The sequence below is a fragment of the Martes martes genome (assembly GCF_963455335.1).
Source record: "Martes martes genome assembly, chromosome: 4".
Lineage (NCBI taxonomy): Eukaryota > Metazoa > Chordata > Mammalia > Carnivora > Mustelidae > Martes > Martes martes.
In genome coordinates, this window is record NC_137891.1 from 146,336,716 (window position 1) to 146,362,788 (window position 26,073).

General features: G+C 44.5%; 1 protein-coding gene across 4 annotated transcripts in view; it reads left to right on the forward strand.

The window, feature by feature from the left end:
- Nucleotides 1-26,073, forward strand: part of FYB2 (FYN binding protein 2) — a gene marked incomplete at its 5' end in the record, with an annotated part of 126,743 nt that overhangs the window by 4,892 nt on the left and 95,778 nt on the right. For all 4 annotated transcript variants that reach the window (XR_013966651.1, XM_080800485.1, XM_080800484.1 and 1 more), the window contains one exon: nt 23,557-24,298. Coding sequence is in view for 3 of the 4 variants with exons in the window: in XM_080800485.1 (XP_080656611.1) it covers nt 23,557-24,298 (742 nt within the window). The remainder of the gene's footprint in view (nt 1-23,556; nt 24,299-26,073) is intronic.

A 26,073-nucleotide genomic window follows, 5' to 3' on the forward strand; every position in this document is an offset into this window, starting at 1 on the left:
GTAGCCTGCCTGACCTCACCAAGATGCTCCCACTCCATCCTCCTGCCCCTCCACCGGTCCCTTGTGCCCCAGTCTGGCGTCTCCCTTGTACACGTTTCTCTCCAGAATGCTGATTTCCCCTCTAAGACTCTACACCACTGTCACCTCCCTGAGAAACCTGCCCCAGCCCCTTGGTCACAAATGGTCTCTCCTCACCTTGCAAGAGCTCAGCCCTTGGAGCAGACCCCAAGCCAGGTCTGGAGCTCCCAGAGAGCAGGGACTAGGTTTTGCTCACAGAGGCAGCAAGGCATGGACCCTGAGCAGCCCGACTGGTCTCTGTTTCTGGCTCTGCCATTTACTAGCTGTTTGGCCTCGAGCAAGTTACTGAATTGCTCTGTGGCCCCATTACCTCACTTGTAGAGGGACATAATGGTATTGACTTCTTAGCTGTCAACTGGGTTTAAATAAGTTAATACATATCAAGAGCTTGAACAGCTCCAAAAGGCAAGTAATTCCACACACTAAAATAACAGTAAGTTATCGTCATAATGAACTGCTATGTCTTGAATTGTGTCCCATCCTCCAAAATCCATACCTTGAAATAAGCTCACTTCAGAAGTGAGCTTATTTGGAGATTGTGTCTGTGCAGAGGTAAGTTAAATTGAGGTTATTAGGGCAGGTCTCCTCCAACACGGCTGCTGTCCTTATGAATAGGATGAGTATGGACACAGAGAAAGACCCAGAGGGAAGACGAGGAGGAATCCATACAAGCCATGGAGAAGGGCCTGGCAGGCCTTCCCTCGAAGCCCTCAGAAGGAACCAACCCTGCCCACAGCAGGGTCTGGGCCACCTTCTAGTCTCCAAAACTGTGAGGCAGTCAACTTCTGTCTCTCCAGCCTCATAGTCTGCTGTACCTTGTTAGGGCAGGCCCACCACACTCCTACATGGAGCTTCTCAGCTAATTAAATAAGAGGTAATGGGGATACTCTGTAGCCTCCCCTTACCAATCCGGGAGGTGTTTTGTACCATGTTGTTATTTTGACCGCTCTGAAAACAGCAGCTGTGCTTAGCTCTGTGGAGAAGAAATCTGAGAAGTATTTATTACCACTCGGCGTGGGAGAGGGATGGAAGGGTTCTGGGGACCATGGTCACGATTCCTCCCTGATCACTGACTCGTGGATTTGGTTTTTTCCCATCTGTAAAAATCTCAAGAAGCAGACTCTGGGGACGGTTTTTAAAGATTAACCCTAAGCTTCTCTGAGGAAGTACCAAATACAAAAAAGTTACAAATACTGTGCTCCAGAAACAATAAGCAATTTTTGGATCCTAATACTGGAAAAACTCCCAAGTTTTACTTATTGTTCTTCCCTATTGCTATGAATACTACTGTTTCCATCTCCATTTCCTAGTTGAGACAGAATCAGGAATTAAACTCCTACTTGACTCCAGAGACCCAATTCTTTACCTAATTATTGGTGCGTTATTTCATTTAAACCTCACAGGACACATGAGCTAGAGATGATCCTCATTTTAGAGGAAGAAACAAGTTCTTTAGGGTTGCATGATTTCATCATCATTATTAATGGTAGCAGCTGACCCTGATTGTTTCTATATGTTAGGCATAATTCTAAGAGCTTTATATGTATTAACTCACAGCAGCACTAGAGTAAGCACTGCTGTTGGGAGACCCAGAGAGGATGTGTAACTTGCTGAAGGACACACAGCCAGTCAGTGATGACCCTGGGATTCCAGCCCAGTGCTGGAGGTTTCAAGGACACTTTCTGCAAGAGTTCCTCTTCCCCCAGAACCTCCTGGATAGTGGTATTGTGCTGCCAAAAGTACAGAGCTAGCTAAAAATGGAGAGGCACCTAAGGCACCAAAGCCATGAAACCCAAGAACACAATTTGCCTCTGAGTGTCCGCTTGGGAGGATAAAACAACCCACAGGTAGAATGACCTAGTCAAACTGTTCTTGCTGTCCCTTAAGACTCTTTTTCAGAAAAAGCGCCCTCCCTTCATGCCATGCATTCACAATGAAAACCTATGAGAACCTTCCCAGTCAACACTGTAAGCTACCAACAGGTGAAGGTGTTCTTCACCTCAGGGGCTATAAACCTCCCATAGCTTTACTGCTGCTGAGGAAGTACTTAACTGACTTTTAGCTTCACAAGGCTAATGTGGGAAAACATATTCAAATTTTAGACTCCCTGTTGGGAACGTTTGCCATAAAACTCTGTGTTCTGCCCCAACCCAGGAACGCAGTGTGGCCCCGGGGGGGCTGTGAGGAATCCCACACATTGCTAGAAGGAATCTCACTTCTTGCCCTTCCATACCCGCAGCACTGGGTGAGAGAGGGTCCTATCCTCGCAGAGGAAGCTGTGTAGTACAGGTTAGGTGCATGGACAGGGCTTCCACAATTCCAAGTTTAGGCTCCACTTCTTGGGACATGAACCATATGATTTCCTGTCTGAAATGTTAGAGCGCCAATACATGGGTATATCTTATTAAGATCATTCAAAGGTTTACAGGAAATGCCTTTATCTCATACAGTTCTCACACCAGACAGGTAAGAAAAGTCCTGTTTCAGGAACCAATCTTGGTCCTGGCAGCATGTCCCTGTGACTTGGGGCAAGTCTCCAGAATCTTCATCTGTAAGATGATGGGTTGAATCAGAGGGTCATCAAGCACCACTCTGAGCGCTGACGTTGAAAGATTTTATACCTGCTGTCACAGGAGATGTGTGGCTCATGGGGAGGTCAAGAAGATGAGCGATGCTTGTTTTATTTGCTGGTAAACCCAAGGTTTTACTCCAGGTAGAATTTGAGACAACTTTTGGCTTAATTATCTCCATGTTTGTTTATGCTTCCCTGGCTAGTGAGATCAAAATGTAGTCTGATGGTCCTGAGGGTCTAAGAGCCCCAAGTCAAACATTCGTTCAAATTCTAGCTCCGTGACTTTCAAGCCATGTATTGAGTCACTGAATGGAGAGCCCTGAGTAAGCATAAAGAAGCAGAACACCCTCCAGCTCCCGCTGGGCTGTTAAAGTGTGTGTGTGTGTGTATGTGTGTGTGTGTGTGTGTGTGTGTGTACACGAATGTGTGCATGCACGAGGGCAACCTTTAGGTTAAATCACGGAGATTAGAGGTTGCTAGGTTACAACAAAACCTAACCTAACCACTGTATGCCGCGAAGTATTGTTTACAGAGCAAGTATGTTAGTTTCCTATCGCTGCTGTGAAAAATGACCACAAAGTTGATAACTTAAAGCACCATAAATTCATTCTCTTACAGTTCGGGAGGTTAGGAGACTCCAAAAGGTCCGTAGCGCTGCGCTCTTGGAGGCTGTTGGAAGGAATCGTTTTCCTTGTCTTTTTCAGTTCAGAAGTCACTCACATTCATGGGTCTGTGACCCCTTCCCCAGCAGCAGAGCACCATCTCTTCTCTCTGACTTCTGCTTCCATCCTTACATCTTCTAAGACTCTGATCTGCCCCCCCCTTCCTTATAATTACACTGTCCCCACTAGGTGCTCCAGGAGAGTCTCCCCCGTTGAAAGCTTTAACACCATCACATTTCCAGATCTCCTTTACCATATAAGGTAATCTAACCCGAGTTCTGGGGATTAGGGCAAGGACATCTTCTGGAGGAGGCATTATTTAGCCTCCCACATTTATAGACTATCATGACCATCATTCACCCCAAAGCATGTGGCATATGCTTTTATTTTTCAGAGCATGTGCCACATTTGTTTAAAAAAAAAAAAGTACATAAATAGCTATTTAATTTCTCCCATTCCAGATCATAAATTCCATAGGAAGAGACCATGCTTATTAGTCACTGTTCTCTCTGGTGATGGTTTAAATCGTTAATAACAATGATGACAATGGATAGCACTGTAGAGGCTAGGCCCTGTGCTTAGCTCTTCCTATGAATAATTTAATTTAATCTGCACAGGGGTGCCTGGGTGGCTCAGTAGGTTAAGCATCTGACTTTGGCTCAGGCCATGATCTCAGGGTCCTGGGATCAAACCCCACATTGGGCTCCCTGCTCAGTGGGGAGTCTACTTCTCCCTCTGCCTCTGTGCTCTCTCCCTCACTCTCAAATATATAAATCTTTTAAAAAAATTTTAATCTGCACAGCAGTCTGGCAAGGAGATGGAACATTATTGTTCCTGTTTTCAGTTGGAGAGACTAAGCCTAAGTAGGTTTAAGGAACCAGCCCCCAAGGCCACACAACTACGAAGTGGTCAGTCCAGTAGCTGAACCCAAACCTCTGACCCCAGAGAGCTTTCTTTTAACAGGTAACGTACTTGAGGCCTAGGAAGTAAAACATGATTTAGACCTCCCTCAGATGGCTCAGAGTTTAAAAGGAAAAATGTACAAAAATAATATGGTGTGATAACTTTAATGTAATATGAACAGTAATGTCCGTATGTTTAAGTAACTGACAGAGCTGAGAGAAAGAATGTTATAAGAATGTTTTCACTCAGCTTTCAGTCAGAGAAGGCTTTCATAAGGGAGATCATTTTCTCTCCCAGTTTTAAAAGATGAAAAGTGTGGCACCTGGGTGACTTAGCCATTAAGCATCTGCCTTCAGCTCAGGTTATGATCCCAGGATCCTGGGATCGAGCCCTGCATTGGGCTCCCTACTCTGAGGGAAGCCTGCTTCTCCCCCAACCCCTCTCCTTGCTTGTGTTCCCTCTCTCGCTGTGTCTCTGTCTGACAAATAAATAAAATCTTAAAAAATAAAAATAAAAGATGAAAAGAGTTCACCAAGCAAGAGACGATGGAGAGGGCAAGGCATTCCAGGTACAGAGAATAGTATATGTGAAGAAACCTAAGCACGGAAACAGCAGGGCATGTCCGGGGCCACAGGGATGGGGCAGAAGAGAGACGTGGAGAGTCCCATGCCTCTGCTGAGGACTTCATGCTCCACACAGCACTGGACAAGTACAGGGGTGCAGAGTGGCTGGCAGAAAGGATACACTTGGGGCCAAGTTCACTAAGCCCTTCTTTTCCTCACGTGGCTCATGAGCCAGTGGGTATGTGGTTAGAGAATTGCTTAGTTTCAAAGTTTGAGATAATTACATAGAATCATTATATTGAGCCCTGCTTTAAACCACTCCCCTCTTCCTCCCTTCCCCCCACCAAATCCCAGCTCCCATGAGATTTACTCATCCATTCATGAATTATGTATCCTTTAAGTACTCTCCATGTGGTAGGTGCTGCATGAGACACTGAAATCCAAACTCCTTCACTTTGGTAAACCAGTTCCGAGGGTTAATCAAGCTTCCCATCTGGAAAATTCTTATGTTGTCCGGCATTTATACATATTTAAGATAATGTCTTCAATCTGTGTTGGATTCTGTTTTTGTTTTTCTCATTGTTTTTTTTTTCTGTTCAAAGTTTTGTCATATTTGATATCCGTAAGAGCCTTGTGAGGTAGACAGTACAAATACAATTATTTATATTTGAAATATTACCAAAAAATAATTGGATTTTATATCTTCAATTCATCAACAAAGATTTTCACTAATGTTCTCAGGTCATGATAAGTTCTGCAAGAAATAATTTCTGTACAGTTGTATAAGATTGAGGCTAATGAATTTCACATATGCATGTTTATGTAAAATTGCTTATGTAAATTATGTAATTATGTAAAATTGTTTCCTCTGACAAGCTAAACTCAGTGATTTCTAATCCTTACCACAAGTTTTCAAAACCAGAAGGTATCCCATTCTATAAATGAGCAAATTGAGGCTCTGAGAAGCTGAGATGGGCTCTCCAAGATCACAGAGTGATAGAGCAGATATTCAGACCCTGAGTTGATTCCAGTATTATTTATATTTTCATTTTAGCCTCAGTGAGCCAAAGGCTTATATACTCTTCTTGAGGACCGAAGGTTACACATCTTACAAATAAGAAAGCTAGAGTTCCTCTTCATTTTTCTTTCTTCTCTCAAAGCTAAGTAATTGCCCATGTTTTTTTTTTTTCTTTTTGCCAGCATCCTGATGTTAAAGCCTTATTATTTCTTCTTGTCAATTCACACAGAGGAATCTCATTTAATGTTCCATGAAGCCATGCATTCTCATCAGCAGAGCCTGACTCAGTCTGCCCTTCAAGTATTTTGGCTGTTTGCAGCAAGCTAGTAACAAGCTAAGTAACAAAGTCTGACCCGACACCCATAAGATCAAATCAAGACCATATACATCTAGTTGCCTTTGTCATTTTTTTTCCTTGCTGGGGTCCCCTTTGGTATTTTCCAGATTTAGCTGACAATAAGCTAAGAGAAGCCTCCAGGAATGAGTGCAAAATTGGGTGCATGAGTTAAAGGACAGCAGAACTAAATGCATGAAAGGATGGGCCTTGTGTTGCTGTCCATTGTTCTGAACTAGTATTGTTGACTTGGCTGAGTACAAGGTGGGAAAATGGGGTGGGTAATAAGGGAGAGAGGGCAATTTCATAGGATCATTTCACAAAATGAGTAGGACCAAGCAGTAGATTGGAGTGTAAGCTCCAAGAAAACCTATAGATATTGTGTGTCGGAAGAAGAGGAAGGTCAAAACGGAAGTATTTCTATTATTGGAGACTAAAATGACCACCTACCAGAACAGATACAATCTGTTTTATCTGTTGTTTCCCATCTGAACCCACCAGGCCAATTAATTCTGTGCATATTTCCTAAGTGTGTCCCCCTGTCACAGATAAGCATTTCATCATTGTCAGAATCACCATGATAATTGTGATCATCATCCTTATCCTTGTCTCTCTCCTCCTCTTCCTCCTCTTCCTTTGTCTCCTTATCCATATCCCAATGGTCTTCATCAAAATTCCATTCCTGTGGGCCTCCTTCATGCCAGGCACCCGGCCGGCACAGATGTCATGGCAGTCCTAGGATGTGAAGAGTTGTGTGCCCATTTTCTTCATCAGGAAATAGCAGACAGTGAACTGAAATAGCTTTGTCAAGGAGACAGAGCCTGAATTCATAGAGCTAGGATTCCGATCTAAGACTTTTCAACCTCAGAACCAATGTTCTTAATCCCATTGCCACTCTTGAAGTAGCTCTTTGTCTAGGGAGGAAGGGGATGTATAAAATACAGGAGAAATGCAGGACATCTTGGAGCACAGGGGAATCACCACCTCTTGCTGCATATCTGATGGATGGCTTCCTCAAGGAGTTGCAACCGAGCCCAGTAAAGCAAGACAAACATTTTTCATACAATGGAAAGGGAGAAGAGCTCTCAAGGCAGTGGGCGAAATGTGTGCAAAGGCACGGGGGCATGCAGTCCTCCAACAAATACTTCCTGTTTCCTCTGCTCCGGGTACCATGTTAGGAAACCCAAGGATGAACAGAAAACAGAAGAGTGCATCCAGTGTGGGGCATGAACTAGGGGGGATAAAATGGAAGCTTCAAGAACCATCAGTATCTAGAGGGATGATGGGAGGAAAAAAAGCTATTAATAATATTCTTGTATGATGCTTTACGATGCACCTTTACTTGCCTAGATCGTGACCTATTACATAGTAGGCACTCAATTAGTTACTGAATGAATAATCTCTGTTGACCTTTAAAACAATGGATTTGCGGGGCGCCTGGGTGGCTCAGTGGGTTAAAGCCTCTGCCTTCGGCTCAGGTCATGGTCTCAGGGTCCTGGGATCGAGCCCCATGTTGGGCTCTCTGCTCAGCGGGGAGCCTGCTTTCTCCTCTCTCTCTGCCTGCTTCTCTGCCTACTTGTGATCTCTGTCAAATAAATAAATAAAAATCTTAAAAAACAAAACAAAAAACAATGGATTTGCTTGTAATTCCATGAGGACAGAGAACACTCACTCATCCCAACCCCACTTGAATCTGCAGTGGGGCTCCTGAGTCCCACAACTCCAGGGGAAGCAGGTGACATGGTCGTCCATGTGACCACAGTGTGACTAGTGTCCCTACAGATGTACAGCATGGGGGAGCAGGGTCAGATCTGGTTTAGAAGATTAACATTTGTGGACTGAATAAGCCACTGAATGAAGCCGGCAGGAAGGACGGCGAGACAGAGATCGCTGTTACCAGTTAACTCTGCTGTGAATCAGTATCTTTTCCCCACTGGGTGGAAAAGAGACCCACAGTGCCTGCCTCAACACCCCCAGCTAGTGAGGGCAGGAGCCAAAGGGGACCCCGGAGCTCTCCTGGTCAGTGCTTTTCTACCACAGCACAAAGTTTCTCTGGGACTTCCATCAGTTTGTAGTTCCCTCCAAGAGGCCGAGGGGGCTGCTTTTCTGGGAAACAGCTGGACTGCAAGAGGGTGGCCTTGGCCCCACACAGCTGGCAGTCTCCCAAGACTACGGTGACAGCGACGGTGAGCTGGTTCCGGACCCTCAGGGACAGCATGGGACTGATTGGTGCTGTAAAACTCTCTTGCAAGTGGCTCTGGCTTCTCTCGTTCTTTGAGTAAAGAAGATTCTGAGGTTTAGTGAGTGGATTAGCCTAATACATATTCAGAAAGCACAAAGACTTTTGAGCCTCAATTTTGGCTGAATAAATTTTGTCACAGATAAAAAGGCCTTGCCTCCCAAACGCTCTTCGGCTACATTTTTTTTGACTGCTGGCAGGCAACAACTGGGGCTGTGTTGGTGTATTCGTAGGAGCTAGGGGAGTGAGGTCAGAAGGTCTAGTTGGCCAGTTATTAGCTCTCTAGCTGTAGGCAAGCAACTGAGTCCCCCCAGCTTTAGTGTCTTCATCTGTGAAAGGAAGCCACTCACTTCTCCATTGCCGGAGGAAAAAGAGTAGACAAAATGGTGCATGAAAAGGGACTAACCCAATGTGGTAATATAGAGCTTGAATTTTGGACTCAGACCTCATTTTAAAATCCAAATTTACCAATTAGTAACGATGCAATTTCAACTAGAAACAATAACAACAATAATAATGAGGGTAATGGTAGTTAGCTAGCATTTGTAGAAAATATACTATGTACCAAGCACTGTGCTAAATAAAGCTTAACATGGTTTACCCAAATACACAGGCAACAATAGTATAAATACTGTTACTGTTGCCATGTTATTGACAAGAGCTGAGGTAAGGCAAGTAAGGCTCAGGTTGAAGGTGAAAAGGCCAGGATCTGAACACTGACTCTGAAGTCTACACCATGGCTTATTAAGCTCTAAGCTAAACTGCTTGCTCTCCAGGCCTCCGTTTTCTTACCTATAAAATGGGGCTAGTAACACCTGCCGACCAGGCTGTTAGGAGAATCTGAGCTTCTGTCCAGAAAGCACAGATTACAGCAGTACAAGCTCAGTGAATGGGGTGGTGGGTGTGGTAGGGGGACGCTAATGATCCGTAACAATGATGACAAGGGCCCCCCACATTCAGAGATGACGCCCATTACTGGTATTGGACAAGGAAGTTGCTGAACAGACAGGAGACCAGACAGAAGCTGCTTTCTCTTATTTAAAAAACCAAAATGAGGGGCATCTGGGGGGCTCAGTCGTTTAAGCATCCAGTTCTTGATCTCAGCTTAGGTCTTGATCCCAGGGTCCTGAGTCCAAGCCCTGCACTGGGTTCCAGGCTGGATGTGGAACCTACGTAAAGGAAAGAAAAACATCTAACACCTGTAAAACTGTCCCACTTGCCTTTGGGATGGTGTCTTTGAATTCTTTGATTGTTGCTTCATGCAACTGGGACTTTAACATGAAAAACAAACCTAAGAAATTAAAATGGCCCTGCTGGCTAAGGGGTTTCCATCATAAGCTGGAGTGGGGTGAAGGCAGTAAAGTAGCTCAACAAAGTTCTCCAGCCCTTCACTTTTCAGCTTTCAGTAAATTGCACTTTAAATAAAACTGTCATGAACCCCGAGGACACCGAGTGGCCATTCCGTCTGGAGCCCGAGAGGGAAATGCAGAGGGCAGGAAGCCCCTTCAAATGACACTGTATTCAACTTATTCCAACTTGCTGGCAGCAGGTTTCAAGGGAAGCCTCCTGGTTCTTGCCCCAAGTGGCAGCGCCAAACCGAGCAGAAGGGAATGTGATGGGAGGCCAGTAATGGGGTAGCTCGAAGAGGGGCCGGTGTGCAGAGATCGTCCATTCTGACCTGAGGACCTTATCCTCTGTCTGCTAACCAGGTCCAACGGGAGCCCTTTTGCTGAGAGCTGCATTTTGAACTTAGCATCTGAGAATGTATAACCCAGCTTTCCTCGGAGACCCTTACCCCCACCATAAAATGCCATTGGTCAGCAACATTTTCAAATCTTAAAGCAATATGGAACCCACTGTGGTTTTTTGTTTGTTTTTGAGATATTGAGGATTTTCTAAATACCCCCTTCCCTTTTGTTTCCACTGTGCTTGAGGGTTTAGTGTCTTGATTGAGGGAATTTGGAAGCTGTAGAATACCGATTACTAATTCACCCTCTCCCTGTACATTCTGTGACGGTGTTTTGAACCAGAAAATGTGAATGTGTGTTGAAAAGTCTTTTTTTAATGGCTTGTGGGGCCTTTCAGGTGGAGCCCGATTCTCTCCTTCCCCATCTCACCGTCTAGCCACAGGCCCACTTGGGAAGCCCATACTTGCCACCCTCTCTCCGGCCTCAGGTCTCACAAATGTCTCCTACCTGTCGTGCGCCCCCACCTGTTTTCCACATCTGGCTTTCTCTGGGAAGGTCTCTGTGCCCCCCCAAGCCCAGTTCGGTTTCCCCCACTGCCTGCACCCAGTGCTGTCCTGTCACAGCCGTTATTGTCTGTTTCCTTGTCTGGCTTTTCCGTAAGACTGTGGACCCCATCATGCCAAGGCCTATGTGTCTCACTCATTTGCATGACTCGTTGTAGGCACAGAGCAAATGATTGCTGGATCCATTTGGGAGTGAGTGAATGAAGACTTGTCCCAGGAGAAAAGGTGTGCCATAGCAGAGTTCATTTTAATGTCCCTGACCCCTGTCCTCGGTGCCACACGAAACCGCTTGGGCGTCATACTAGCCACCTGGATGAGGCTGCAGGGGATCCTCTCTGCAGCTTCTCTTTAAACCTAAAGTTACTGCAAAGAAAGAGGTTTATTCAAAACAACAATGACAATAAAAAATAACAAAACAGAACCACTCAGGCTTTGGGCATCAGGGCTGAGTTCTCTAACCTTAGCTCAGACACTCATTAACCATATAGAATGTTGATGCAAAAGGAACCAACCTTGTTAAAAATTTTAAAGCAAAAGGAAAAAAGGTGCATTTGAGCCCAAGTTAGGATAGCCCAGGATACTCAATCTTAACAAAGAAGAGGAAGCGCCAAGGAAGGAACACTTGGTGCAAGGTTATTGATGTGTCTTGTTTTTGTTTGTTTTTACATAAAGAGTTACAAATCATCCTGACCAAAGATATTCCAGAAAGTTACAGACTTCATGCTTTCAGCATGTGCAAGGCTATATGACTTTAATCCTCTGGGAATCAGGGAGCTTTTCTCTTATCTTTATGTTTGGAATGTTCCTTTTTGGTTATTTTTTTAACGAAGCAGATGTACAGCGTGAGTCAGGGCAGAAATAGAGCCCATGCTTTGAGGTTTTGCGGAGTCATTTTAACCTTGGTAAATGTTCAAGTATAGCCACCCTAGGGGCTCAGGAGCGAGGCCCATAAACATGAAAAGTTGAAAATATCCTTTCCTTTATCAGACCTAAGCAAACCGGATCTTGGGTTTCGTCCTGCTCTGTGGGGGCGCAGCTCTGAAGCCCATGGTAAGGACAGGCAGTAATCGAGATGGAGTCTGCACATTGCTGTGCACGAGGTTTGGAAAGATGCTAACATAATAAGATGTAGCACACTCCGGGTTCAGCGCACTTTTCATATTCTTTTATCAAGCACTTCTTCTAATTTCTCCACCATTCCCTCTGCCCATAAATGCATCCAGTGCTTTCTCATCAACTCAGTTCAATTCAAAAATATTGTCATCTACATGCCGTGGACCTAGGTGTAGTGACAGAAACGTGAGTGGGAAAGAATGCAGTCTGGTCCACACCCGGGGGATAGCCATATAAGTGGGGTTTGGGGAAGGCAGACCATGGATGATTAAATGAAGAGCTCTATAGAGAAGGGAGCAGGTATTGTTAGCCCAGCCTGAGTACTGGAAAAAGCTCCTGGGAGGGGTTGATAGCTCAGCCGAATCTCTGAAGATGAATAAGTTTAGCCAGGCAACTAGGTATGGAAAAGGCATTTCAGGAAGAGGGAACAGCAGGAGCAAATGCACAGGGGCCAGTCAGTTTTACTGAAGGGGTGAGCTAGAGGCGGGAAGCGGTGGGAGCTGAAGCTGGAGATGGAGGCAGGAAAAGATCAAGGGGCCTTATGTGTATGGCAACAGACTAATTTGCCATCAAGATGATGGGGGCCCATCCAAAGGTTTTAACAGAGGAGGATGGGCTCCAATCAGCCTTTTAGATACATCCTTCGCATGGATTTCATCTGTAGGTTTCTTCAGATAGCCCTTTGTTTGTTTTCATTGTTGTTTGTTTGTTTTTCTTTTTTTAATTTAATTTTATTTTTTCAGTGTTCCAAGATACATTGTTTATGCACCACACCCAGTGCCCCGTGCAATATGTGCCCTCCTTAATACCCACCTCCAGTCTCACCCATGCCCCCGCACTCCCCACCCCTCCATAACCTTTGAAAGAACATTCCCTCTAGGGCATTACTCCCAGAAATCCATTCATTTGTTTTATTCAGTGCTAGTTTGGCAAATATTGAGTACTTACTAAGAGTAAATGTTCATTCTGGGGCCCATGAGCTCTGCAAAGATAAGTGTGTTTTTCTACCTGCCTTCAAAGAGTTCACGGACTGTTGGGGGAAGATGGGGGCATCTACTTGAGTAATTGCAGTGGGACCTGGGAAGTGGTGAGAGGCATGCGGCTGTAAGAGATATGCCGCTGAGGCGCTGTAAGACACGTTTCCCAGTCCATTCCTTGGACCGGGTGCTGAGCTAACCATACAGTAGGCCCTCCAGGTGATTCAGGAAATAGGGACTCCCCGGGGATTCTCTTTCAAGGGGGCAGGTTCAGAAATTCCCAGGACATTCCAAGGCACAGCCAGACCCAAGAATATTACCAAATGAGGTCTGAGAAGGGTGACATTTTAGGCTACAGGAGAGACTAGCCAGGGAAGAAGTATTGAGGCCCAGGGATTCATTTGGTGGAACCAGCGATCTTCTAGAGCCGGGGTACCGGAAGAGGCAAGTGGGTGAGAGACGGGATGGTGATCCAAGAGTTGGGTCCTTGAAATTGATGTACTGGAGATGGTCCACTTATTGATAATGACAAAGACTAAGATGGATGCATGCTGAATGGCGGCTGAGACGGGGGAGAGACAAGATCATTAGGAATGAAACCATCCTGTTGGGAAGGTTATCTATATGGATTCTAAATCTGTTCACTGTCCTGGGAGTGGTACTAGCGGGAAAGGAGTGTGATGGGCGCTAAAAACTTCAGTAAATGAAGGATAGTGGCCAGGAATATTAGAGACCTCTCCAGTAGGGAGCAGTGGGTTTGGTGGGTATACCATTAGTAGGAGTTGGTGTCTGTGAAGAAGAAATGATGCAGAAGCCACAGCGAGGAGCTAAGAGAACACTTCATCACCCCTCCTCCCCCAACACCCTGGCTCAGGGGTAGAGGGTGTAGAAAACTAAAACCATGCTTGGGAGAGCATCAGGGGAAGCTGGGTCTGGAGGGGAGGTGTGAGTTTGAGTTAGAGCAAAGAGGTGGAGAACATTAGCGATTTTGCTAACCACTGACTGAGTTTCACACAGTTACATGGAAGTGTTGGGAGGGGAGGGAAGGGTGAGAAATGGGCTCCATTGGGGGCATTAAAGAGGCATATGGGAGATGGGGCTCTTTGTTAATGGACTAACTTGGCTTTCTGGTGATGACCAGGGTAACAGAGGTGGGAGGCATGGTGGCTGTTGCTTTAGGGAAGCAGGAGTCCTTGGTTTACCAGTGCCCACTAGTAAGAAGTGGGGGCTTCAGGCAGCTCTAACAGTGATTCAGGGGGTGTTGTGGGGAGGGGGGCTTGGTGGTTTTATTAGGACCACGCAGGACATAGGGGGCTGCTCAGAAAGTCAGCAGTGGGCATCGTCACAGTTGGACAAGGAGGGATTTTACGGGTAGCCTGGGGAGCTCTAGATCTTTCCTTCCTGACATGCAGGGTGGAGGTCACCACTAGAGGAGAAGCAGGCTTACCAAGAACACCTGTCAGGGGCCAGACGCTCATGAGGCTTTGAGAGGCCTGGGAACTGAAACCTGATAGGTGGTGGGCATCATTAGCCCCATTCTACAGATGCAGAGAGATTCAGTAGTTTGCTCAGAGTCACACATCTAGCAGAGCTGGGACTCCTGCCCATATATAAACGGAAGAATGAAAAGTACTAATTTGGCCTGATAGGAAATGGGGTAGGAAATTATTGATTCTTACACCTTTACGAGGGAAGATTATAACGTTTCTATCCTGTGTCTGTTCAGAGGGCGGGTGGGAGGATTCAGACAGTCCTTCTCTGCTCTCTTGTTCCCACCCCTTCCTTGGGGGCTTTGGAATTAATCACTGGTACCAGGAACATAGGCCGTTTTGCCATCATTATAGCTCTTGTAGTAGTGAAGGTTGGATCGAAGCTCTTTTATTCATGAAGGATGACTCAGATGCTATTCTTAATCGACTTTTCTTTCTTTCCATCTTAGGAAAGGTTTGATAGCTATTACTGCCTCTTTTTCTGCGCTCATAATTTCTTAGCTTCTGCTGCCTTTCTCTGGGCTTTGGATTTTGAGTCTGCATTTTTCCTTAAGGCTCTTTCATTTGCTTATCAGGGGAAGAATGTGCAGTGTATGGTAAACACTGGCCATGGATGCTGCCATTGTCCAGCCCTCCAGGAAGACAATATTCAGCAATTTGCAGACATTCAGAAATGAGTCACTTTTTTGTCCTTAAATCAAGAAAAATGCATCGAAACAGTGTCTCCTCTCTGTGGAACTTATTTTGTGTATATTTTATGACAGAGACTGCCAAGACAGGAAACTCCAGGGAGGGTGTAGCAGCTTTCTGTACTCTTTTCTAACCCGGGAGTCAGAACGTGGGATTCTCATTTGCAGATCTATTTTGAAAGGGTGTAGCACGGAATTGTATTTTGTTGCCTGGTTCTACATCTTCGTATCACCTTTAAATTATGTTAAGTCAGAACTACCTTGAAAATGCAAGACACACAGTCACGACATCCTAGAACATTAAGAAATTTTTAAAATCCCATTAGAGCTTTGCATTAGATCCAATGTTTTGCTCATCTCTGTATAAATAACAAAATGCCTTGAGAAAGTGTATCACTTTTTGGATTTACTTATTTATTTATTTATGGAGAGAGTGTTTTAAAGGCAAACGCAGATTGGTTCCTGGAATTATTATTTGTTTTTTAAGAAATATGATTAGAGGTACATTTGTTATATCATTTCTAAAGTAAGTGTGACATAGGCAAAACTGATTATGAAATGTCTCTGAGATAACAGAAGAATTGTAAATTAGAGGTTAATTTATAAAGCATATTAGCAGAAGAGGGAAGAACAGTTCTACAACCAAACAGACTTGGATTCAGATTCCTAACTTCTAACTCTGTAAACTAGGGCAAGTTTCTCAATTTCTGTGTACCTATCCACCCATCTGTAAAATGGGGCAATAACAATAGCTCTGTAGGGTTACTGTAGAGATTATACATAAGAGTCGTTAATAAGGATGATAGGGATAGGAGAAAAAGTATAGTTATCAATTCTCTGAAACTGGCAAAGTAGAAAAAGACTTCCCAGGAAGCTAATAGTACAGTATGTATATTCTTTTGATCAAATATTAGTTTGTTTCTAAAAAAAATTTTTTTGCAAAAAAAAAAAATTCTGAAGACACCAACAAATTCTTGGCTTTAAGGAGTCCAGGATATAGCATGGGTTCTGGACCCAGATTGTGTGAGTTTGAATCCCAGCTTTGACCATTCCTTGCTGTGAACTTGGACAGGTTTTGTGGGCTTTCAGTGCCTCAATATTCTGGTCTGTATCTTAGGAAAACATTGGGCTAGACATAAGGCTTAAATGAGTTAAGTGCTTAGAATAGAGCCTGGCACATGGTAACGTCATATTAAGTGTGTGTGTGTGTGTGTGTGCACGCATGTGTGTGAGAACTAGGCATAAATGCCTACTTTTGTTATCGTTTCTTAGATTTGTATAAAATAAATATTGAATGAGAGACATGTGTCTGATGGAGTCTTGTCCCCTAGTTGGGCTAAATATATTCATGTAAATATAATAATACTGCATTTAAAGAACCAACATTCAGGCTTGTAACTTTCACACTGGCCTCCCCATGTGTCTAAAATAGCAATATCTTTGTATCTTGGCTGGTTGCTACCTCCTTGGTCAATTTCCATATCAAAGAGATAAACCCTTTGTGTTTAGAGGACACCCCTATCTTTTATCTCAGGTTGTTCCCACAACATCTCTGAGATTGTTTTGGCCTTTGCCTCCCTGATGAGGTATTTGAAGTGCTCCCAGTCTAGATCTCAAGTGCCCAGGCTGTCTTCAGGGCTGTTTTCAGGGTCATCTTCTGCTGTTACAGCAACTAGAGAATTTGTTTCTGTGAGCCTTCTAAGCTGCCCTTAGCAAAAAAAAAAAAAAAAAAACCAAAAAAATTCTGTATAGTTACAGCTCATGAATTACATGAACCTGCTAATTTTTCTAAGTGTTCATTCACCAATTAATTCACCAAACATTTTGTGAGGCCCAGCGCTAGTAATGGGGGTACAAAGATAAATAAGCCACTGTCCCCATCTTGAAGGGTTGTTGAAGGATTTGTCCATCAAGGATTCATTCATTCACCAAATTTTTACTGAGCACCTGCTATGGGCCAAATATGCTTCCAGGCACTGGTGTTAAGGCACTGAACGGTCCTGACAAGGCTCCTGTCCTCAGGGAGCTTACAACCTGATGGAGGGAGATAAGCCGTAGGTCGGGTGCTGATAGGTGCTATGAGGAAAAACCAGAATGTATTGCTCAGTGTTTTTTGTTGGATACAACCAAATATGGTGTTACCAGTTTGAGCAGAAAGGGGTTTATGATAGGTTATTTTAGGAATTTCCAGAGGGGCTGGGGAGGAGCTTATATGCTGTGGGTAAGGGAGAAGTCCCACATCTATATGGGATTATTCCAGTAGGAACACATTTGGGATGCTTCCCTCTGCCCAACATAGGAGCATCTCTAGCTGCTCTCCAGAGATCTGCTCTCCTGTGAGCTGCAATCCCCTCCCCCGCTCATCCCCCACTCCTCCCTGAATGCCTCTGCTTGACAGAGTTCTAGCCGAAAGAGCTCCTGGGAAGTGTAGTTCTTAGCATTCCAGGATCTGGCTTAGGGGAAGATTCGCTAGAAAGAAAAATTAATCAAAACCTTCCGTTGACCCCAAATCCCATTCTAATTATCCCCTCTCCTTCTTTGGTCATGCCAGCTTCCTAAAAGCAAAAAAGTTAGTCATTTATTTTTCCCTCCCCTCCCTTCACTCTGGGGGCCCCCTGCACTTTGGCTGCTGCAGTGACATTCTTTGGCGATGTCCCTGTAATGGTTTCCAACTTGACCGAGTCCACCAGACATCTTTCCATCTTTATCTTCTTCTTTTTTTTTTTTTTTTTTAAGATTTTATTTATTTATTTGACAGAGAGAGTGAGAGAGCACAAGCAGGGCAAACAGTGGGGAGAGAGACAGAGAAGTGGACTGAGCTGGGAACCCAATGCGGGGCTTGATCCTAGGACCCTGGGATCATGACCTGAGCCGAAGGCAGGTGCCTAACTATCTGAGTCACCCAGGCACCCACCCCCCATCTTTATCTTCTTAGAACCTCTCTGCTACACCACTGCTAGGCACTCATTTCTCATTAATACTGTCCACCCCTTCTCTTACTCTCTTGATTAACTCCAACCTCTTTGTGTCTGCTCAGACTTTTTTCTTGCCCTCTGCCGTTGTCCCTTGGCTCTGATGCCAGGACAGATTCTCCTAAGTGATCCCATCTAGCCCTGTGGTCTCGACAACCACACAGAATAGCCAGAGTTAAAATTTAGTGGGCACCTATTATTGCCTTCTGATTGCTTTATGAGTACTTAATAATTGAATCCTCCTAACAGTTGTATTCATTTCCAGCATAGTTCTGCTGTACCAAGTGACCACAAATTGAGTAGTTTAAAACAGAACAAGATTATCATCTTACTGTTGTCTAAAATCAAGGCATTGGCAGGACAGTATTCCTTCTGGAGACTCTAGGGAAGAACCTGTTTCCTTGCCTTTTCCAGCTCCTGGAGGTTACCTGCATTATGGCTTCTGGACCCTTCCTCCGTCTTCCAAACCAGCACACAGCATCTTCAACCCCCATTCCCTCATCTTTGTTTCATTGACCCACCTCCTTGTCTCTTGCATCCCACTTGTAAGGGCCCTTCTGATTACATTGGGCCCACCCAGATAGTCGAGGATCATCTTCCCATCTGAAGATTCTTAACTTAATTATGCCCACAGAGTCCCTTCTGGCTTGCAAGGTGACATTAACAGATTTCAGGAGTTAGGATGTGGCCTTCTTTAAGGGGCCATCACTCTACCGACCACAACAACCCTATGAAGTAGGGTATCGTCACTAACCCAGAGAAGGCAACAAATGCAGAGATATTAGGTCACTTGCTCAGTGTCCTAAAGACAATTAACGGCAGGACAGGAACTTAAACTTAGGCAGCTGGACTCCAAGGTTCATATTTTTAAGCTTTGTGCTCACCAAGAAATAAATAACTACCAATTTAAATTTCTAACCCCCCAAAGATTCCCATACATAACTAACTACCTGTTAGATGGCTTCCCTAAGAAGGTAAACCACATTCAGAACTGGGCTGATCATCTTTCCCCAGTACTTTTATCTTCTTTCTGTCCTTAGTCTTAGTTTCAGGGACCAACATCCATCTTCTCTCCCAATTTAGAAACCCGGGATCATCCTGGAGTCCTCCCTCCCCTCTCTGGGTCTGGCTCATACCACCCCCTGCACATTTCTCTTCTCCATTCCTACCAACACTGCCAAGTCCCATCTTTCATCATTTGTACTTGGCCCTTCGAGTTGTCTCCTAATTTGTTCCTGGTCTCTAATATGCATGAAGTTTAAGTCAAAGTCTGTCCTAGCCCTGTGTCAAACTCATCAGTAGCTCTACATCAACTCTGAAGATTAAGCCCAATTACTTTATGGAGACTTGCCCTTGACTTTCTTCTCCAGCCTTCCATTCTGAACACTGGGGCTTCAGCAACATGGGCTTGCTTATTCCGGTCTACACCATGCTGCTTCACACTGCCAAGCCTTCTCTGTTTCTGCTCTTCTTGATGTCGGGGTCACCTTTCCTGCCACCTTCACTTACCTGCCTCTTCCAGCTGAGTCATCTTTAGGGAGCCTTCTCTGCACCCCCACTGGCCTCATGACCCATTCTCCATGTTCTCACAGATGTCACACTGTGTATCTGATAACTGTCTCTCCTATAGGAAAGTGATCAGGTTGTGTCTTCTCCTTCGTTCCACTAGCTCTGGAAGTTCAGGAACACTTAAGCATCATGGTAACCCTCATACCTGGACATAGCAGGAAACCAATGAACAATTTGAGGTGACGTGAGTTAAACTGTGAATAAGCAGGAAAGTGCTAATTTCAGAATTTGGGAGAGAGATGGGCTTTCCAGGCAGAAGAAATAGTACACTCAAAGGCCCAGGCATGAAAAAGCAGAATAGGTGGGAGAACATGGCTAATTCAATGAGGCCAGAAGGAAGAAAGCATGTTGGGGAAGGGCCAGCTATCATGGCCGAAATGAACAGAGTTGGGATTTGGAAGGGCATTATGTGTAAGCAAAAGAGTTTACATTGATGTGAAAGCTTTGGGGAAGCCACATTGAAGAACTTCAAACAAGGGACAGACCTGATCAGATGTGTGTTTTTTAATCCACTTTGTCTAATAGCTGGGTAAGTGGTGGATTGGAGGGACCCAGAGTAGAAGCAGACAGACAACGAGGAGACCACGGGTCATTGCAATGCATGAGGAGGACTCAGAGGCAGGGACCATGGCATGAAGAAGTGACAGGCTAGCGGGCTCCTTAAGAGTTGACATCAGTGGGGCGCCTGAATGGTTCATTTGGCTAAGTGACCTTATCATCATTATATTCCTTTCAATCATCCTTACATTCCCTTAAAAATATTAACTGCTGAGCACATCACACCTATGTGATGGCTGCTGTAAAAATACTATGTTACGAGAAGGTAGAGCAGTTGGAATACTATGTACTGTTAGGAGTAATGTGAGATGGTACAGCTGTTATGGGAAACAGTATGGTGGTTGCTCAAAAATAAATGAACATGGAATTACCATATGACTCAGTAATTCTACTTCTGGGCAAACACCCAAAAGCATTGGAAGCAGAGTTTCAAAGAAAGATTTGCATATCCATCTTCATAAGAGTGTTATTTAAAATACCTAAAAGGTGGAAGCAAGACAAGCCTCCACCAATAGATGAATGGATAAGCAAATTGTGGTAGATTAGATAGATAGATCTAATAGGTAGATACATACAAATGTAGGAAAATATATAAAAATACTATTATTCAGCCTTAAAAAGGAGAAAATTTTGCCACATGCCACAACATGAATGAACCTTGAGGACAGTATTCTAAGAGAAATAAGCCAGACACAAAAAGACAATTATTATATGATTCCATTTATATGAGGTACTTGGAGTAGTCAAAATCATAGAGACAGAGGGGTGCCTGGGTGGCTCAGTTTTTAAGCTGCTGCCTTCGGTTCAGGTCATGATCTCAGGGTCCAAGGATTGAGCTCCACATCGGGCTCCCTACTCAGTGGGGAGTCTGCTTCTCCTCTCCTACTCCCCCTGCTTGTATTTCCTTTCTTGCTCTCTCTCTCTCTCTCTCTCTCTCTGTCAAATAAATAAATAGAATCTTTAAAAAAAAATCATAGAGACAGAAAGTAGAATGGTGGTTGCTGGGGGTAGACAGTAGGGAGAGTGGAGAATTATTGTGTAATGGCTGTGGAGGTTTTTTTTGCAAGACAAAAAGTTTTCTGGATATTTGCAACAATGTGAGTGCCCTTAACACCACTGAATTGTATGCATAAAATGGTTAAGATGGTGAATTTTAGATTAGGCATATCTTAACCACAGTTTTAAAAGTATGGACCACTGAGGTATGCATAGCTCTTTGCCTTGATCCTTATAATAACCTTGAATGGTTAGAATGGTTCCATTTTATAGTGAGGAAAAGAAGGCTCAGGGAAGTAAAGTGAATTGCCCAAGGTGCATAACTAGAAAATGGGGAAGCAGAGCCTCATGCTTGGATCTCCTGCTTCCATGCCCAATGCTGGCTTCCCTCACATCAGGGGAGAGAAAGGATAGTTGAATTAATTTGACCTCTGGTTGAAATACATGCAAGAAATCTAGACTTAGCTATTCATGGAGGGAAAAATACTATAAGTGTGTGTGTGTGTGTGTGTGTGTGTGTGTGTGTGTGTGTGTGTGTGTTTGAGCAAGAGGTGGGGAAGGGCGGGCAGGCGGACTGGGAGAGAGAGCATATAAGAAAGCTCCCAGACACCTGCTTCATGCTTCTTCAATTTCCCTCCCTCCCTGGATCTTCAGAGCACAGGTGTGAGTCAACTGTAAACACGGTGAGAAAAGGTCACCCGGCATTCCCTCAGATGACAAAATGAGAAGTGACTGGTGTGGATTGTCTGTCTACATGAAACTCAGCCCTGTAAGACGACCAGGAGAAGACAGTCGCTCTCTTCGAAATGGCTCTATTAGCTGTCCTCACACTCTACCTCCACCCCTTCCTAGCTCCTGGGGAGACGAAGGATGACAAAATGTGCTTACGAAACTAAATCAGACTTAGTAAGAGAAAAGGGGAGCAGCAGGAACAGCTCTGAGCAGGAGTCAGGCACAATCCTACTTGCCCAGACCACCAACTCCCTGTGTAAGTCCGGGCACATCTGTCCTCAGCCCCAAGGGTTGGGCTGCTATTCCTACCACCATTTTCCATTACTGAATTCATACTAAATTTAGAAGGTAGAGCACACTCTCCCAAGGGGAGTCAAAAATACAAAAAGGATCAGCTAGCCTCTTCAAAATAGCTCTAGTTCATCACGGGCTTACTGGCATTGTGATTGACCCTTCGCATATATTAGCCCTAACCCTTCTACTACTTGAAAACTGTTTATCATGAGACTGCACTGAGAGGTATTATCATATCTCCCAGAGAATTTGCCTAGATGATAAAGAACAGAGTCAGTATTTGTCTAGTTCCAAAGTTAAATTCAACAGCCAAGTTATATAGAGCTATGGAAGCATGAGGAGACAGGGAAGAAGTTAGCTCTACCTGTCAACCCCCCGGGAAAATCTGCATGGAGAAAGGTGGGCACCAAAGTTGCAAGAAACCAATCGACAAGGAGACAGAGGGTGCATTTTGTGAAGTAAGAACACTTAAGCAAAGTCAGGTTGGTGGAGAATACAGATTTCTAGAAAATGGTAAATAATCCTGTTTGGTTTAAGGGTAGTTGTGTTGGGCTGTGATTGGAGACAGGAACTCCACAAGATGATGAAGAACTTTGAATGCTGTACTAAGAGGGTTAGAACTTACTTTTTTTTTTTTTAAAGATTTTATTTATTTATTTGACAGAGAGAGATCACAAGTAGGCAGAGAGGCAGACAGATAGAGGAGGAAGCAGGCCCCCCGCTGAGCAGAGAGCCAGATGCGGGGCTCGATCCCAGGACCCCGGGATCATGACCTGAGCTGAAGGCAGAGGCTTTAACTCACTGAGCCACCCAGGAGCCCCTAGAACTTACTTTTTTAAAAGATACTAATACATTTATTTTTTTTTAAATTTTGTTGTTATGTTACAACAAAATTTTTAAAAAATGTATTAGTGTATTATTGTATATTATTGTAATATATATGTGTATAGTGTAATATTGTGTATTAATGTATGTTAGTCACCATACAATACATCATTAGTTTTTGATGTAGTGTTCTGTGATTCATTGTTTGCGTATAACACCCAGTGCTCCATGCAATCCGTGCCCTCCTTAATGCCCATCACCGGGCTCACCCATCCCCCCACCCCCCTCCCCTCTAAAACCCTCAGTGTGTTTCTTGGAGTCCACAGTCTCTCATGGTTTGTCTCCCCCTCTGATTTCCCTCACTTCACTTTTCCTTTCCTTCTCCTAATGTCCTCCATGCTGTTCCTTGTGTAGAACTTACTTGTGTAGGCAATAAGTCACCATCAAAAATTTTTATCAAGGGATTTATCTGCAATGATCAATATTGTCTCCTTTATAAGTATTTGTTACATGTTGTGAAGAAGTTAAACATATCGGAAGTGTTTATTTTTGTTGTATCTTACATAGGCCATTGCATCACCAGCCAACAGCACCTACCAGGTGAGTGATGGATGGTGTTGCACCTGCGCCGAGAACCCCTTAGGTGCACGATGATGTCAGCTAACCACACCGTTTTTTCCCTAGAATATTAAGACTTTTTTTTTTTTCTCTGATGATTTAGGAAGGGTTAAGAAACTTCAAGGAACTTCGAGCCAAATTTCAGAAGTTTGATATGCCATTGCCTCCAGGACCTATTAAATTCTCAGCGGGTGTTTCTCAAAAGGGTGACATTGGAAACACACAGTCAACAAGAATTTTGGCCAATGGGAAACCCCTCTCATCCAACCACAGTTCACTCCCACTACGTTCTAGTGCTGAATCCCAGCTTCTTAAAGACCAGGAAACAAAGCTGGCCCAGAGGAGTGAGATTCAGAAATGTTCAAATTCCCCAGGACCTCTGGAAAGGTCTCCTGGTCCTGCAGTAAATTCCCAGAAAAGTTCTCCACTGTTAGACAGGAACCCGTCAAATGCTGAGATAACCAACAAGAGGAGAGTCACAGTGAATGATAGCTTCAAAGATAAGCTCTGGAATTGGGAGAAGTTTTCATCTCAGAAAAGTGAGTCGTCTTCAGCCTCTCTCCTTGCCAGGTGCGCTTGCAGGATCTGCCATGCAGAGGAGCAGAAAAGCAGAGGGCTTCCTCCAAAGGAACCCAAGATAATGCTGGAAATAAAAGGAACACAGACCTTGCCTTCCCAGAGGCACTTGGTGGCTCAAAGAGAATCACTTACCTTTCCTGAAGATCCCAATTTTCTACTTTTTCAACGTGGCAGGAAGAGCCTAGAAAACCCTTTTCCTGAGAAGAGCCCAGTGAAGGGCTCCTGCCAGCTTGTCTCTGAGAGTGAACTTGCCAGTCAGGCCCCAGGTGAGATGTAATCCCTGTGGCCCCAGGGGAGGGGCCACTGCATTTTTCTAATTTAGAGCCTGCTGATGGTCGTGTATGATCTGGGTGAATTTTGCTCCAAATGCCAGAGCAGGCTTGGGTAAAGTGCTTACTCTCCTGGAATTCTATTGAAAGGCAGTTTGGGCAAGCTTGGGTTCGAATCCTAGCTCCGATTCTCACAACATGAGTGAACTTGGGCAGTCTACTTTATTTCTTACAGCCTGTTCTGCTGTCCTGTAAATTGGATGTATCACCAATCTGCCCCAGCTTACGGTAAACAGCACAACCATCCTCCTAGTTGCTCAGGCCAAACACCTGGAGCCATGCTCTATTCCTCTCCCCCCCTCATTTTTTGCATCCACTCCATCAGCAAGCTCCTTGTTCTACTACCAAAATGTGTTCTGTATCCCTCCACTTTGGTCCATTTCTGCCCTCTGTCCTATCTATACCGCTGTCCTCTCTCACCCGGACCACAGTGGTGCAGCTGGTTTATTTGCTTCCAGCCTCTTGCCCCTTCCTACCCTATTCTCCTCCTAGCAGTCACAATGATCCTCTAAAGCACAAATAAGGTCACACCACTCCCCTGCTCAAATTCAAATCAAGCCATCTTACACCAGCTGATGCCATCTGGCCCTTCCTACCTCTCTTACCTTCTCTATCACATTGGCCTTCTTGCTTTTCCCTAGATAAACCAAGCTAGTTCCACCCCAGGGCCTTTGCACTTGCTGATCACTCTGCCTGGCACATGTTTTCCCCAGGTGTTTGATATCTCTCTCCCTCACTTCATCGTGACCTCTACTGAGGATCACCTGTCATGAGTGGAAGTTGTAAGTTGCCAGCTAAAATAACCACCCCACCCCCCTGAGTCTCTGTCTCTTTATGTTGCTTCAGTTTTTTTCTTTATAGCCCATCCTTACCCAGTATATTGTTTCATATCTGTTTGTTTACCTTGGTGAAATGTAAGTTATATAAGGATAAAAACTGCCTTCTTGGGGCGCCTGGGTGGCTCATTGGGTTAAGCCTCTGCCTTCAGCTCGGGTCATGGTCTCAGGGTCCTGGGATCGAGCCCCACATCGGGCTCCCTGCTCAGTAGGGAGCCTGCTTACCTCTCTCTTTCTGCCTGTCTCTCTGCCTACTTGTGATCTCTGTCTGTCAAATAAAAAAATAAAATCTTAAAAAAAAAACACACAAAACTGCCTTCTTTATCACCATATCCCCAGCACCTAAAAGACCAAGGCCAGGTTCAATAGGTCCTCAAAAACTATTTATTAAGAATACCTGAATGAATGGGTGGACAGATGGGTGGGAGGAGGGATCTCCTGCTTACAACCATGTATGGCTTCTCTCCATATTTGGAACAGAATCTAAACTACTGACTACTGATTTCACGGCTCTGCACCTTCTGGGCCCTGCTTAGGCATCTCACTTACTGCTTCCTGTCTCCTTGCTCACGAGGGGACACACTTGGTCTCTTGATATTCCGTGAAGAGACTTTGTGATGCTCAGAACATTTCCATTTGCTGTTCCTCTTCCCAGAAGAGGAGCTTTCTGTAGCTATGTTGAGGTCTAAGTTCACATGACACTTTCTCAGATAATCCTTCTCTAACCTCTTTATCTGAACACCACTGCTTCACCGTCTGCAGTTGACAGTGTTTCCTATCAGCCAGTTTTCTTTCTTTCAGGGAACTGACAGGTCTCTGTAATGACCTGGTTTGTGTGTGTGTTTCTCATCAGTCTCCTCCTATTAGAATGAACAT